General features: G+C 39.9%; 2 protein-coding genes across 5 annotated transcripts; both read left to right on the forward strand.

Moving 5' to 3' along the window:
- The first annotated feature begins 1,415 nt into the window (after positions 1–1,415).
- On the forward strand, positions 1,416–9,821 carry LOC147321222 (uncharacterized). Of its 3 annotated transcripts, none has more exons than XM_086309555.1 (8): positions 1,416–1,484; positions 2,515–2,748; positions 3,097–5,650; positions 6,053–6,081; positions 6,231–6,392; positions 6,481–6,547; positions 6,651–6,755; positions 8,048–9,821. In XM_086309555.1, the coding sequence occupies exons 2-8, from the start codon at positions 2,633–2,635 to the stop codon at positions 8,888–8,890; spliced, it is 3,876 nt and encodes a 1,291-aa protein (XP_086165681.1). In that variant the 5' UTR covers positions 1,416–1,484; positions 2,515–2,632; the 3' UTR covers positions 8,891–9,821. The 3 variants fall into 3 exon arrangements, with proteins under 3 accessions (XP_086165681.1, XP_086165679.1, XP_086165680.1); XM_086309553.1 differs by having other exon boundaries at positions 2,515–2,772; positions 8,048–9,820; XM_086309554.1 differs by having other exon boundaries at positions 1,418–1,484; positions 2,521–2,772; positions 8,048–9,820.
- A 1,180-nt stretch (positions 9,822–11,001) lies between these two features.
- Positions 11,002–16,026, forward strand: rom1a (retinal outer segment membrane protein 1a). 2 transcript variants are annotated; one of them, XM_086309558.1, is made up of 5 exons: positions 11,002–11,160; positions 11,412–11,648; positions 14,209–14,639; positions 14,775–15,021; positions 15,161–16,026. In XM_086309558.1, exons 2-5 carry the CDS (start codon positions 11,499–11,501, stop codon positions 15,368–15,370), a joined length of 1,038 nt encoding a protein of 345 aa, XP_086165684.1. In that variant the 5' UTR covers positions 11,002–11,160; positions 11,412–11,498; the 3' UTR covers positions 15,371–16,026. The 2 variants fall into 2 exon arrangements, with proteins under 2 accessions (XP_086165684.1, XP_086165685.1); XM_086309559.1 differs by lacking the exon at positions 11,002–11,160 and adding an exon at positions 11,186–11,337.
- Positions 16,027–16,514: the final 488 nt, after the last annotated feature.

The raw sequence follows: 16,514 nt of genomic DNA on the forward strand, positions 1-16,514 counted from the left end.
TAATTAAATGTATTTGAAAAAGGACAGTCACAGTCTTTTAGCGTGGAGAGTACAGCATTCATTTCTGCCTGCAGTGACTTATTGCGTGATGTAACTTTGCCACATCCTGATTTATTGAGTCCTGTGCAGATATTAGTGTTATAAATATCCACCAATGCGCATGAGCATTATCTGACTCTCCCAGCTTTCCATTGTGCATGCTATTGATTTTCTGTGGTTCTGAGCCACGGTTACATTGATGAGGGGAGACCTGCCAGCAGTTATCAACATGCACATGTTGCAAAAATTACAAAGCGGATCACAGCTCTGTGGTATACACCAGAATATTTTGATTGTATTCTCCAACATGTTACTCGATACATGAAAATTTTCTTTGGTGGTTTAACATAACCGCTTGACTGCTTTGTGAAGTCTAATGGTTTTTGTCACTCTATCGGAGTTCAATGTATTTCTCAGTAACTCTGAGTTATTAGATTGTCCATTGCACTGACATAATAGGGACATCCTGATCAATACGTCCACACTTTCTTGTTAACACGCTGCACACTTTTCCTGCACTTCACTGCACTCCTGATGCCAATCGTAGGCAGTAAAAATGTCTTTGTAATGAACTCTCACATCTGGAGTGAGTTTTATAGGCTAGCTTGGCCTTTTTAACAGAAGAATTTTCATTTCCCCATCTCTAACACATTAACAGACAAAAAAGAGCATTTTGTGAAATGTATGATACAAGAAGATAACATCTGATACCCACCCACCACCATGCCTTGCAGTCATACAGACTCGCTTCAAAAACAGTTTACCTCACATTTTGTTCCCTTTGCTGTTCCTATTTTTGATGAGCCCAGCTGTACGTGCCCCTGTGCACACTGAGCAATGAATGCTGGAAGCCATTGTGTGTTTTTGGCTGGCATAGCAGCTCACATCAGTGACATTAAGGCTTCATTCTATCGCTGTGTCTTCAGGCCATTTCCAAAATAAAGATAGATTCTTGTGATTTTTGAGACTTCTTTGGTGATATATTGAGACAGGAAGACAAAGTTCAAATAATGCAGCGCTGCTTCGATGTCTTGCAGCTTCAGCAGAACAAAACTTGTGCAAAAATCCAGAAATATTAAAAAAAAAAAGAAAGTGAATGAAAACTGCAGTGAAAATTTATGTTTCAGGCTTTTTTTTTTATGTACACTGCAGAAATGTGTACATGTGGCTTGTATTGATTTTGGAGTTATACTGTACATGCACAGACCAATACATTCCTCATTCAGCTGGTTATTTTTAAATTCAAAAGGTGTCATACAGAGTATTCAATAGAGTTTAATAGAGTTCAAAGTAGCTGCTCGTGGCAGCTTTCCTTTCTGTCATTGGACGGTGCAGGAGTATAAATTGAAATGGGAGTGTGTGTGCTTCACATGTGCCTCCCAGTTCAATTAGAAGGCTCATCACACAAGGGAAGCTTCTGTGAACGTCAGGGCCCGTGGAAGACTGTGAGTACAGCTCTTGTCTCTATGGCAGCTTAGTTAGTCACAAAAAAGCAGCTGAAACAGTTTTTCATCCTCTCGAAACCTGTTGGTTTTTATTACATGTGAGAAATGACACTGATGTCAATGCTGTAATTTTAAGTTTAAATTAAGTTTAAGTAAGTTTATGTTATTTGTTTTCATTCTGGATCTAGATTGCAGTAATCTAGAATAGATCTATGAATTTGTAATCACTGAATGTATATTATAACAGGCATTCTCAGATTTTATAGATGCAAATATGAAGTATTGCTGTGTTCCTGTTATTATGCACACTTTGAATATGATAGAAAAATAAGCAAGACTGAAAGCACAAACCTCCACTAAGGCAGCTCACTCTCTTGGGGTCAACTTCAAAGACAGGCAGATGTGAAATGTAAACGTGAGGTCGGAGGTCAAATGTGACATGACATTTGGATACAAACTGTAATGTAAGAATCCCCATCATATACCAGTTTCATTTCCTTTATTCTGCCAACGCAAACAAAGGCAACAGAATTTTAAGCATAGTCTAAGAGAAAGTTTTATCAAAGTTTTACCTTATTTGGCCTTGAAGAAGTCAGAGGTCCAAAGTAATGTGATATTTAGAATCCTCATATATCATTCACTACATACCAATACCTTATCAGTACAAACAATGACAATAAGAAATATAGTTTAAATAGATCATTATTATCACATTGAAGCAAAGGTTAGAGGTTAAATGTGACATAATATTTTAAATCTTTCTATGGTACAATAAACACCACAATTTTGTTTCTAAGTTATAAGGTTTTTAGTCAATTCTTGACTAATAAATCATTACATTGACCTTGAAGAATTGGTGGATGTAAGCCAAATTTTAATGGACTGCTGACATATCCTACTCTACACCCCTACAATGTTTTATCACAATTCATTGAAAAACCTTTCACTTTTATATTAGCAGAGGTAATAATGTGATCAAAGCAGAGGGATTTATATTGTAAAGTTGTAAATAAAGCAAATATTTTCCCAGGAACAGAGTTTGTGCAAGTTTCTGAGGACTCCTGATTGCATTGCCAGCTGATGGAAAAAAATTCAGACCTGTACATCCTCATCAGAACACCAGGGAGATCATAAGTCACAAGGCAGAAATGTGTGATCATCAAGAAAAAGAGCACAAGCACAGAAGACCAGCCGGCTCCAAAGGTCCACATGTGAAGCACCACCATCAAAATCAAGGCCATCAGCGTCACAATAATAAACAAAGGTCAGATGGCAACGATAGTCATGAGTAAGTCCATCCTTTTTCTAACTGTATGTTAACAGTAATTATTTAAGCATTTCATATAGATTTTGTTTTTATTTTTACAAAATTAATCACACATTAATTAGACCTCACATTAATCATGTGAGGTCTTTTCCATTATCAGTGATGAGAAGTAACCTTTTCACCAATCACGTCATATGCTATCAGAATAGAATTTTTGTTTCTTCTTAAAATTGTCTTGGGGGAATGAATCTCTGGGGTTGGTTGGTAGTTAGGCTAACCAAGTATCAGAATTAATTTACTGTAGACACTGTGCCCTTTAACACCCATGTTTTCTTTTTGAAATAGCACTCATTCTACAGCAGAGGAGAGCATTTTGAGTGATCATCATACCAACCGTCAACATCAGTCCGAATCTCACCATTACCACCACAAGCAAAACCATCGTCATGTTTCTCTTTCACAAACTTCCTCAAGTTCCTCAAGCCATTCTTCTTCATCCTCTTCATCCTCTTCATCTTCATCGACATCCTCATCTTCCTCTTTGTCCTCCTCTTCTTCTTCCTCCTCCCCTTCCTCTTTCTCTTCCTCTTCTACAACATCTTCCTCTTCTTCTAGTCTGTCTTCTGAGAACAGCAGCAGAAGTGACACTTCAGATAGCAATCCTTTCAGGAAGCCACAGCATTCACAATCCTGGACCGATATCTCTGGAAAACACAAGTACTTTGATGAAGGAGATGATATGGCTCCTTTGATAAATAAACCAGCTAATCTAAATGAGCTGCCCAGCAAACAGAAACAAGAGAAAAGCAAGTCCTCTCGTTGTGGCCCCAAAAAGGGAACCTCAAAAAGCCCTAAGAAAATTGCAAGAAGCTTTGAAAATGATGGAAGTTTCCGCAAGGCCAAATCAATGGAGGCTCTCACCACACCCAAAGACAAAGGACATGGAAATGAGGATGAAAATGAATCGGAGAAGAGGAAAAATGAAGCCAGGAAGAATTTAATGAAAGAAAAAATGAAGTTCTCTGCTTTTCTTAATGAGATTACTCGGCAGGTGCTCAGCCCAATGAGGCTAACCACTCTTGGCGTGACAGATGCGCAACGACCCTGCAGTCCAGGGCAGGCCTCTCTTAGATCCAGGAAGGCGGACAGCAGGACTGACAAACCTAGACAGCAAAGAAGCCGGCCCACCAGTGCGGACTCAATTAGCTCCAGCAAATATTCACACTCTTCGCAGTTGTCTCAGTCTAAATCTTTCCACGGTGAAAGTCGCTATTTTGAAGAGTCACCCCATCACATGCATCATAGGCCAAAAAGCTGCACAGAATTCAGCTGTTTTAGAAGACGTCACTCATGGTCTCAATCTCCTGAGCGTCACTCCTATTCTTTTAAGCACTACCATAACCACCACAAAGGAGACCATGAGACTTCTAGTCACCATCACCATCATCATTACCATGGAAATAGCCCAAGTCCTCACCATCATCACAGAAAGGACCACAGTCCTGTTTATCCCCATGGAGATTCACATAGCCATACCTACCACAACAAAGATCACCACTCTGCATCACATCACCATTACCGTGGGCAACATCGACATAGAGAACCCTATAGCCCATCCCATCATCATAGTAATGCACACCATCACCACCATGGCAAGCAATACGGTCATGTTCATCACCATCACCATCATCATGTAGACCACAATAGCCAAGGCCATCACCAAGGAGACCATGATAGTCCAGACCATCACCATCATCACAAAGACCACCATAGTCCAGACCATCACCATCATCACAGAGACCACCATAGTCCAGACCACCCACATCATCACAGAGACCACCATAGTCCAGACCATCACCATCATCACCAAGAAGACCATAGTCCAGACCATCACCATCACCATGGAGACAACCATAGTCCAGACCATCACCATTATCACAAAGACAACCATAGTCCAGACCATCACCATCATCACAGAGACCACCATAGTCCAGACCATCCACATCATCACAGAGACCACCATAGTCCAGACCATCACCATCATCACCAAGAAGACCATAGCCAAGGTCACCACCATCACCATGGAGACAACCATAGTCCAGACCATCACCATCATCACAAAGACCACCATAGTCCAGACCATCACCATCATCATGGGGACCATCACAAGCCAGACCATCACCATCATCACGGAGATCACCATAGCCAAGACCATCACCATCACCATGGGGGCCACCACAGACCAAACCATCACCATCACCATGGGGACCACAATAGCCCAGAACACCAACTTCATCATGGGGACCACCACAGCCCAGTGCATCAGCATCATGGAGACCACCGCAATCTGGGGCATCCCCATCATCATCATGGAGACCGCCACAGTCAAGATCATCATCACCATCATCATAGAGACCACCACTTTTCAGACCATCATCGTCATCATGGAGACCATCACAGTCCAGAGCATCACTATCGTCACCGTGACCATCATATTTTGAACATTCACCATCAACATGACCACCACAGTCTAGATCATCATCATGATGATGTTGATAGTTCAGGCCATCATCACCATGAAGATCAACATAGGGAATCTCATCAACATCAGCATCATGGAGACCAGCACAATCCAGGCCATTGCGTACAACATGGAGACCACTACAGATCAGGTCATCACCACCATGAATCGCATCCCAACCAGCACCACTCAAGAAACAATGATTTTGACCACGATGACCACCACACTCATTTGAAGGGGCATTCTGCTGGCAGTCCACTGGCACACAGGAAGACGGAGCCTCTTTCCATTAAACCAGAGTCTTCCATGACAACAACAAGCAACCCCAGCAGCCACGAAGAGGAACGAACAAGTTTCATTGGCCCATCATTACAACAAGTATGGCATTATTATACTCACTGAAAATGTTTTCTATTATGATGTGCATACACACAAGTAACTACCAGGATCACATGGCTGCCTGTGTTTTATGTTTTTTATTATCTGGTTATGTAATGATGTTCATCTAATTTCCGTTCATATTGATTTGGGCAACAGCTTACACGTCATGGCAGACAATAGATCTGCAAATGACGTTCACGTGTTAAAGAACAATAGATTAGTTACAGAACAATAGATTAGCTACTAAATACAAACTAATAGCAATCAATTTGACATCCTAGACTAATATTATGTGTTCATCTTTCATTTCATTTCATTTTTCACTTTAACCCTAACTGAGTACCCGTTGAATGCTTTTTAAAAAAAAAAATAATTCATGTATTTATTACTTCAACGCAGGAGAAGAAAGAGGAGCTGGGTAGAATCATGTAAGTGCAATGTTATTCATTTGGGTGTTTGGGTATTTGGATGTGTAACATAGAAAATATGGAACTGTTCATTTAAAAAGAAAAACAACGATTTAAAAATAAATGGATCAAAGCTTGACAACTCTTGCTTTTGTCTGTCTGTATTTTAGGATAATACAGGAACAAAATGAAGGTCTGCACCACAGTTTGCTGAAGACAGCTGTGAGGATGGAGTGTTTGGGAGAGGAATTCATGAGTAGCCAAAAGCTGTTGGAGGCGGAACTTCAGAGGACACGCACAGAGCTCAGCAACCTCACAGAGAGGTTTAAGAGGTGAAGAATGCCTTTTCCAGAGACTAACTGCAAATAGTGATAACTGTTATAATGTTTGCTGAGTAAGTCTGTCTCTGCCTTATTTCAGACTACATGATAACTGCTCGTCCACACAGCAGACTAATAATGTTCTGGAGCAAAAGCTTCACTCAGTGGTGAGAAAGCAAGCATGGCTGTACATCTGATGTAAGACATCCATTACTATAAACATATATGTGAGCTATTACATCTTGTTCCCCCATTTTCCTTCTGTTTCAGACTCAAAATATGGAAGAAGAACGACAAAGATTGAACTGTCGTATTTCAGAGCTGACACAGCAGCTTGGTAATGTGAAATTTGGCAACTCTGGCGAAGTGTTCAGTGTAAGCTCTTTGGCATTCTTTCATTTCTAGGTCTGGAAAATATTAGTAACATTTAATTCTGGCATTCCTTGCAAATATCAAAGTAGCGGCTGCTAAGGTTGCAGAAAAAAAAATCTGATTGTTTAGATCAGTGTGGAAAATATCTCTAGGTGCTGCAAGTGAGCTGCAGTAATAAAATAAATTCATTTTGAAATTACTTTCTAGTCACATACAGTTAGATATTTATATAAATGTATTTCATTATATAAAAAATAACTTTAAACTGGTAACAAGGGGGTGGGGGTTAGTTTGTGATATTAATAATTACTCTCACCTAAATGTACCACTCTGGTATTGAAGTTTGTGTCCCAGAGGCAAGTGGGTCACACACTGGCCTAAACACTTGTGTCTGAGTAGGATTAGCAATTTATAACCAACAGCCTGTGTAGTTTATGTTTTTTGAATACAGTTTTCAAATGCATCACTCTTTCTTGTATTTTGATTAGAGTGAGATTTATGATTCGGTAGCCCTGGAATTCTTGGTTTTTAAGCAGGCCCGCAGCACTCTTGATATCAGGAATGGCTTATTGCTCAGGTGGCAGAGCGTCTCAGCCACTAACCAGAAGGTTGGTGGTTCGATTCCAGGCTGCTCCATTCTGCATGCCAAATATCCTTGGGCAAGATACTAACCCCATGTTGCTCTCCGATATATCCATCCGAGTGTTAGATACTTAGCGCTTAAGCTTAGAAGTGCTTGGGTGAATGGGTGTGATTGGGTGAATGGATTAGCTGTATAAAGAGCTTTGAGTGCTCGGAGAGAGTAGAAAAGCGCTAGATATAAGAATCAGTCCATTTACCGTTTATGGAAAAATACCTAAATTCCCACTGAATTCAATACCCCAATAATAATTTGATATTCTAGTTGTAAGTTTGTTAAATAGATGACAAACCACATGATTTATGGTGTTTCTAGCTTGTCATTGACAAAATGCATATGTATGTGGAGTGTCGTTGGTTTCTCAGTCGGATCCATTCATCCCTTGTGATTTCTGATGTCTGTGAAGATGATATTGACCAAAATGTCAAATTTGAGGTTTCAGAGTCCACATGACATGCAGGCTATATTAGTCTTTTCATACAGTATGAAGTATATAAATATGTTTTTCCTATGTCTTAAATAGTTTAGAGGACAGCGTAGTACTCGGCATTAGTATAATTTTGTTCATACAAAACCTTTGTTTTTCTTTCAATCATATTTCATATTTATTATTTCCAAATTCCATTGAACTGATCAGTTTCTCTTCTCATTTCAGGTGACTTCTGCAATACACAAAAACAACCATCATTTTCAGTCAGATGATACCATTAATCAGGTGGTTCTCCCAATCGCTCCCCCTCCAGTTCAGTTTATGGACAACGATAATTATGGAAAGGTTAAAGCTGCTGGGCAGGAGCAACCTCTAGGGTCAGTCCCAGAGGAGGAGGAATCTGACTGGTCTGAAGTGGGAGAAGAGACCCCACGGCTTATACTGACAGGATCAAACAGGGGTCAGACCTGGAGACACCGGGAAGCAGACCTGGACAGAGACAGCGAGTCAGGAAGTGAGGAAATTCCCAGACCACACTCTCCACGCCCACTGCAAATACCTCATCTTCAGTTCACCTCCCACAGTGACAATTTACCTGCACCACAAACTAGTTCTCGCCCTTCTGGCATGAAGAATCTTTCTGATGACATTACAGGTGAGGGAAGTTACAGGTCCTCTAGTCCAAATCATGGATCTGCCATTCTTATCCGGTCAGCAAGCCTGGAGGAAATTCCTCTGGCATGCCATCACATGCAAAAAGAGCTGAGAGGCACAGAGGCCATGATGGACCTCCGCCATCGAGGGAATGAAGCTACTGAGGATTTAGATAATGAGATCATTCATCATTGGAACACAAGCAACCACAGGGTTATTGGGAGGCCAATAGATAGCAGTATGTCAAAGGCAGAAAGCAGCTTGGCCAGCCTGCAGTCAGCCGAGCGGATGCTAAACCACTTCATATGTGATTCTTACACTACAGAGGGAAGAGAGCAGGACAGGGCTGAAGTACATGGCTGGATAGGAGGGATTCCAGATGAGGTGCTGAAAGGAGAGCGAACAAAGCTGTGACAGTAACATGACTGCACTAAAATCCTAATTTAATGTAGCTGTAGTAGCAAGTTTAATGAATAAGCTCGTTTTAGTGGTTTATGGATTCAGCCACATTAATTTGATGTTTGATGTAATTTAATTTCTGAATTTGAAAAGTAGATTTTATGGATTTACTTTGATAAACTTTCCTACTGTCCAATTGGTGTATTCAATAAAAGCGATGAGTTTCTAGCTTTAAATTATTATAGCTGGCATTTGCTGAAAGTGATTGTTGGTTGATGAATACTATATTATACTATACTATATACTATATATTTTCCACTACTTGGAAAATCCTGTACAGCTTAGATAAACTGATTAATTCATTGTAAAATGTAAATGTGTATTTTTGTTGCATAGATACAAATAGAATGGTCAGCCAAAACCACTGACAGGTGGGCCTCCAAGGCTACACCACAGAGCTCACATGAGCCAAAGGTTCCACTGCTGAAACAACAAAATAGCCACAGTTCATACTCTGACAGGTCAAATGTGGTTTTGTGGCTAAAGGAGGACATACACAATGTTAGGCAGGTGGTTTTAATGTTGTGGCTGATTACTGCAGTTCCTTTTCTTTTTTCATCATTGCAGAATTTTAAAAAGTCATCATATAAGTTATACTTATTTACATAGCTAGCTACTGTTAGATACTCTTGAATGCTATAAACAACATCAAGCACAATTTAAAACAGTTAAAAAGATTATATTGAACCCGATTTCCTTTCAGTTTATAGTACAATTTAATTATGATAGGCTTGCCTTACATGCTACTGATAATATATATATATACTTATAAATACGGTATTGCTATAGCTTTTAAAATGTGAAAATTATGTTATGTTTGCTGTTTTCCTCATATTACAATATCCTGCCAAAATAAAAGCTTGCAAATGAACAGATTTTACAGTTGTGTCTCTGTCCATGTCACATCTAACTGAAATGAAAAAAACAAACCCAAAACAAAACAGTGAGACACAGTTTCAGCTGTGAATAGAATAGAATAGAATAGAATTCAACTTTAGTGTCATTGTACATGTCACAAGTACAAGGCAACGGAATGCAGTTTGCATCCATCCAGAAAGTGCTTTAGCAATAATATAGATATATTACAGAATATAGATCTATTATAGGTATGTTACAATGTACACGGTATGAAGGTATATTATGAATATACTATAACTATAAGCATGTACAGGCTATAGCTGTAGTAATAATAATAATGGATTGGATTTATATAGCGCTTTTCATGGACCAGTACGGTAGTTATTGGTAGAGCAGAGCAAAGCAAAAAAAAAAAAAAAAAGAAGTAAATGGACTGGTTCTTATATAGCACTTTTCCACTCTTCTGAGCACTCAAAGCGCTTTAAGGTGTGTTTTGTTGCACTGACTAATAATTGTGGAAAGCAAAAATGTCAATACTTACCCTGTATTTACTTGATCCTGGATTGATACCAAAATTAGTACAACAGTAGTGATACACTTTCAGATGCCTTTTGTGAACTGTAATAAATCATCATCTCACTGTATACATGTTCTGATTAAGAAGGTGGAGACAAATATTCATTGTAGATTTGTTTGCTTACATATAAGAGGAGTTCTGCAAAGTCAGAGCAAATGAAAGAGACCATATTGACCAGAAATATTAATGGAAAATTGGTACCAGTATGGATGAGGAGGTGAGAATGTTTGCCACCTTGGGACCATGCTACTTGGATTCAGAGTATCAGTCAGGCAGTAATGAGAGTTGGCTACTCTTCCCCTCATATATTACTACACAGAGTTGAGAGCCAGTGACTCTGGGTCCAATAGAGGACTTTGACTGTTTCTCAACCTGTAGACTTCTACATAATGGCAAATTGAAAATGGAAATAAATATTTAGACCTATTTGTCTAAATATTTTTTTAAATCTCATGTAATTTTCTTGTACTTTGTAATTTTTTCCAGTAGATGTGTCCCAAGTGTCTGCATTACACAGATAATGACTTGTGTATTAATAATACCTCCCTGTCAATTTCAATTTGGCTTGTCATCCATGTCCCTCTGTATGAGTGACAGATGCTGAGCAGACAATGGCCTGGATCCACAAACCAGTTTAATAGGATAGGTAGGTATTAGTGGTAAGACGCCCCCCTGCATCCAGGTTTACCAAATCCAGTGTGCCAAATCCACTGTGTGGCACATTGGACGGTACACAGTGGTTGCTGGAGATAACTGGACTTTTTTTCAGAATCTTTTAGGAAAAAATAAGGTAAAATTTGACCCACCAACATCAGTTTAATTGAAGATGCACCACTTGTGATGTAAAGCTCTAAAACTCAGAAGTTTCCAGGGACTTTCTGCTAACCTCTCTACTTCTTAGTTTGGTTGTTTGTTTCTCACAAAACTACTGTTTTGTGTCTGAACTGTCCTCACACTGTTTATACAGGTGTGTTTCAGTTCTGCCATCTTCATCTTTAAGCCTTTGGAGTCCTCCCTCTCATCTCTTCTCCTCTCTCACAGCCAGAGCACAGCATCGTCCCCCGCGGCCTCGTCGCTCTCCTTCCCCTACCCCCCGGTGAGACCTGGTAAGATTCCCCCGCTGCAACCATGGTGGTGATGAAGATGAAGTTCCCCTTTCAGAAAAGGGTGAAGCTAGCCCAGGGACTGTGGATCCTGTCATGGTGTGCCACGGTTGCTGGGGCCACGACCTTCACCCTGGGGTGCATCCTCAAGACGGAGCTCCGCAGGAGGGCAGAGGTACTTAAAATTTGACCTCCTAGAGTGAATACTTTCTTATACTTTTTGAATTTACCCATTGTAGGATGCCTGAAAATTACTACTGGGTAACTACTATTTGCATGAAATGTAGTATTAAGAGTATGCATAGTTACTGTAACTGTGTGTAATGGGAAGAAAGTCATTAAAATTATTGTTGTCTGCAATGATAACTATTACAAATAATGTCAAATAATAAACCACTAATAAGTGCTAATATTTCTAATCTCACATCAAGTTGTGCATCAAATATCAGGGACGCTATATTTAATTGCCTAAAGAATCTGATTATACGCTATAATACCAGGTGTGAATATTCCTGAGTACACTCAACAAATGCCTTCTGTGTTGGGTTTTAACTGTAGACACTAGATTTTCAGGGAAAATGCAAAAGGAAAAAGTCTTAGAGGATAAATGAAATCTCCGTGCTAATCGGCAATCAACACACCTGTGACCCACTTTGGATCCTGACTCATCATTTCATAAATTAGGCTTCGTCAGTCTTAATTACCCTAATCCCTACTGCTACTTAAAGCTGTCACCATAGCTTTGTATGATCAGTTTTATTGTTACACACGCTTGGAATGATTGAAAAATGCAAAGAAAATATTATCTTATTATGTAGATTACAGTAAAGGTTTAATCCCATCATCAGAGAACGTTTGACTGAACACAAGACTTTGTTGTGTTTTCAAAATGAAATTATTTTTTTAAATTTCCATTTTACCAAAATGAATCTCTGAGGATGTTAGTTTGCTTGACATATAGCTTCAGGAACTGTGCTCTACAAACATGTTCCATTGGAATCACATTGGTTTACCAAACCAAAGACAAATAGTGCAGCATTCAGTAGAACCTCACTACCATATTTAAAAGGGAAGTGGCTGCAATTTCATGCAGTTGTGGTGTTTGTGTCTGTTCTGTGTGGTAGAAGTGGATAACAAACTGAGTTCTGAGTTACTAAATGTACGACAGGTATCCTTGAACGATACTTTTAAGCCCCAGCTGCTTGTGGCTCATACATTCTGGTCTAGTTCTTCATTATGACATTTAGCATCTGACAGTAATGCTGACAATATGTTTTATTTCTATATATATTTACGCACATTTACAAATTGACGTCTCTTCATAAATAAAGGTGGAATCCTTTTAAGCCTTCTAAGCCTCATCAATGCATGTTGTGATGTCAAAAATGTTAACTTTCATTTCAGGACTGTACTCTCCGCATTAGTGTCTATATATTCAAAATAGTAGGCATTGGAGAAGAACAGTCTGACTTATTAGAGGAGAAAAATTGGTTAAAAAGTTTACATATACATGCAATTATGTTTATGGCTGTGAACATAAGCTCTCTGGACATTTTATTAGACATTCACCTGACACAACTGCTTTTTGCTTTTAAGAACTGACTTAATTATTCATAGCAAAGTTTCAACATGGTGCTGGAAACATTCCTTAGAGAGCTTGGTCCATATTGACATGATAGCATCACACAGTTATTGCAGATTTTTTTGGCTGCACATCCATGACTTGAATTTTGGTGTTGCATCACTCCCAAAGGTGCCAGATTAAGATTTGGTGGCTGTGGAGACTGTTTGTGGACAGTGAACATTATCATGTTCAAGAAACCAGTTTGGGATTATCTAAGCTTTGTGACATGGAGTGTTGTCCTGTACAAGGCCACAGCCGTCAGAAGATGGGTACACTGTGAATATAAAGGGATGGACATGGTCAGGAGCATGTAAGCTTTGGGGTTTAAACCATGCTCAGTTGGTACTGAGGGGCCCAAAGTGTGCCAAGAAAATATCCCCACATCATTACAACCCCAAAACAACAAAGTAAATCATTGATACAAGGCAGAAAACGAGACTCACCCGACCAACATTTTTCTAGTCTTCTGGTGTTCAATTTTGCAGAGGCCATGCAAATTGTAGCCGCAATTTCCTGTTCTTAGCTGACAGGAGTGGTACCTGATGTGGTCTTTTGCTGCTGTAGCCCATTGCTTAAATGTGTTGTGCACTCAGAGATGCTCTTCTGCATACCCTGTTTGTAACGACTGTTCTTTTTTCAGTCACCATTCCTTACCTATCGGATTGAGGTAGTCAGGCCTTTCTACTTAAACCTTTAGTATCACAGAGACATTTTCAGTGTGAGCTGAAGCTCACTGGCTACAAGCAATCTTCAGTCATGGTTGTGTAGAACACCCCCCCCCCCAGTATATCAGCAGTTTCTGAAATACTCAGACCAGGCACCAACAGCCAAGTCACTTAACTCACCTTTCTTCTGATGCTCGATTTGAACTTGAGCAAGTCATCTTGACCATGTCTACATGCCTAAATGAACTGAGTTGTTGCCATGTGACTGGCTACTTAGGTATTTTTGTTAACAAGTAGTTGAACAGGTGTACCTCACAAAGTGGCTGGTGAGTGCGATTTTCATAGAATTTCATACTTCACTAATTTTGTTTATTTGTTCTGCATAATTATTGAAATGAATTTGAATGGTTTAATATTCCACACATTGCTGTGTGACTCACTTTCAGGTAATGGATAACCAAGACATTCATATTGTGCCGAACACCCTCATGATTGTTGGTCTCGCCTCCTTGGGCATCAACTACTTTGCATCAAAGATCTGTCAGGATGCCCTGGACGCTGGGCGATTCCCTCGCTGGAAGAACTTCTTGAAGCCCTACTTTGCCGTCTCTTGCTTCTTCACCGTGCTCATGCTGCTAGCTGTCATCATGAGCTACGCAATGAAGGGCAGTCTGGAGTCTTCTCTAAAGGCTGGCCTGAGGAATGGCATCCGCTTCTACAAGGATACAGACACACCAGGCCGCTGCTTCCAGAAGCAGAACATCGATCGTCTGCAGATGGAGTTTCAGTGTTGTGGGAACAATGACTTCAGGGATTGGTTCGAGGTCCAGTGGATCAGCAACCGCTACCTTGATTTCAGCTCTAAGGAAGTGAAAGAGTAAGGGGCTGGAGGGTAGTGGGTTTCACATTTGTGCATATTCTTAAAAAATGAAAGAGTTTGGATTGAAAAAGTGTGACTAAAGAAAACAATCATGTGGTAACAGTGTTAGTAATCCCTCATTTGTTTCTATAGCCGCATCAAGAGCAACGTGGATGGCCGTTACTTGGTAGACGGAGTCCCATTCAGTTGCTGTAACCCCAGTTCTCCACGGCCGTGCATGCAGTATCAGCTTACCAACAATTCAGCTCACTATAACTATGATTACCAAACCGAGGAGCTCAACATCTACCTCCGGGGGTGCAGAGAGGCTCTGGTCAACTACTACATGGGCCTGATGAACACAATTGGGGCTGGAGTTCTGTCAATCTTCCTCTTACAGGTAAGCCCGACCATGATTTCAGGCAGAGATTGTGGTGCCACAGCGAGCTTGTAATTTATAAAATGTGAGACATACAACACTGGGTTTTAAAGAGCTTACCCTTGTCTAACTTGCTCCCCAATCGCTCTCACTTTTGCAGGGCTCTGTGCTGGTGAGTTTGCGCCTCCTGCAGACCGCCATGGAGGCAGTGGCAGGAAAGGAAAACACTGAAATCGAGACAGAAGGGTACTTGCTAGAGAAGGGAGTGAAAGAAACCATCATGGAGTATCTCGACCCTGTGCTGAAGTTCCTCTTGCTCAAAAACCAGGTCGAAGAAGGGAGTGCTGCAGCCACAACAACTCCCACCTAAACCACATTTTACATCAAACATCACGTGTAAATAACTTGTACAAGACGGCATCTAAGGAATGATTTCAATTTTTAAAAAAGAACACAAATAACAAATTTCTGTGAATTTCACAAATTTAGGGATAGTGTTTTTGTTTTTTTATTGTCAGATGACCATCCACCCATCTACTCTAATTCCCAGTCAAATTCTATCTTGGTGTCTTTATTGCCAGTAAATGTACCCATAGCAGCTATGATTAATCCAGTTTTCAGACACTTGTACTCCTTAAAATGAATAAGATGCTTAAAATAATGAGAACTTTTTTTAATTGTCTATCACTTTTATTTTGCCTGTTATTCACTGCACAAGATTAACAAATCCTTGATTGTTTGTTTACAGTCCTACAAATATATGCAATTACCAATATTGCTTTTGAAAGTGGTTTGGATTATAATTACACACTCACAAGACTTGTTTGTCTCAAACGCAATAAAGCAGTCACCCATCAATCAGAGGATAAACATTAATCGAAGAGCAAGTGTACAAAAATTATATATTTTGTGGAAGATGTAAAGCTGACTGTAGAGAGACATGAGGCACAATGCTCTGCTGCGCAACAGGATTATGACAATAATATATAAAAGATGACTTATTAAAGTTTGAGGTTACTAAATGTCTCATGGAGTGGAGTTGTTTTCTTATTTTCTTTGTGATGTAAATACAGCACGCAGAGACATTAAAATACTTCACTTGTCACCTTCCATGACAGTGGCTGTGAGATAGCACTTTCTCCTCGCCTCTCTTCTCTCACTCAGTGAAAGGAATCAGATTACAAAGGCTGATTAATCGTTGTCAGTAATGCAGTGAAAGCCATCGAGTGTGTCCTCTGTTCTGACACCTTAGCTGCCAAATCCCATTAGTTAATACCCAGCCTGCTGCCTTAGCAGTTAGACGCCTGCGTCAGGTGGCTGGCAGATGAACGGTGAACCATATGAAGGCTTTGTCTCCTTATACAAATTTGAAAAGGTGAAAAATAATAATACTGAGACTGGTAAAAGGGAAGACTGGTAAAGCTGAGAGATAATCATTCAAACACAAAGTTATATAGGCATGCCAATATGTAATGTAATGCATTTCCCTAAAACTGTACAAGGCAGTTTATTAA

This window comes from Aulonocara sp. 'chitande type north' Nkhata Bay, linkage group LG10 (genome assembly GCF_057382095.1).
Source record: "Aulonocara sp. 'chitande type north' Nkhata Bay isolate Kocher_YH1m ecotype deep benthic linkage group LG10, A_spYH_male_GT1.1, whole genome shotgun sequence".
NCBI classification, from domain to species: Eukaryota; Metazoa; Chordata; class Actinopteri; order Cichliformes; family Cichlidae; genus Aulonocara; species Aulonocara sp. 'chitande type north' Nkhata Bay.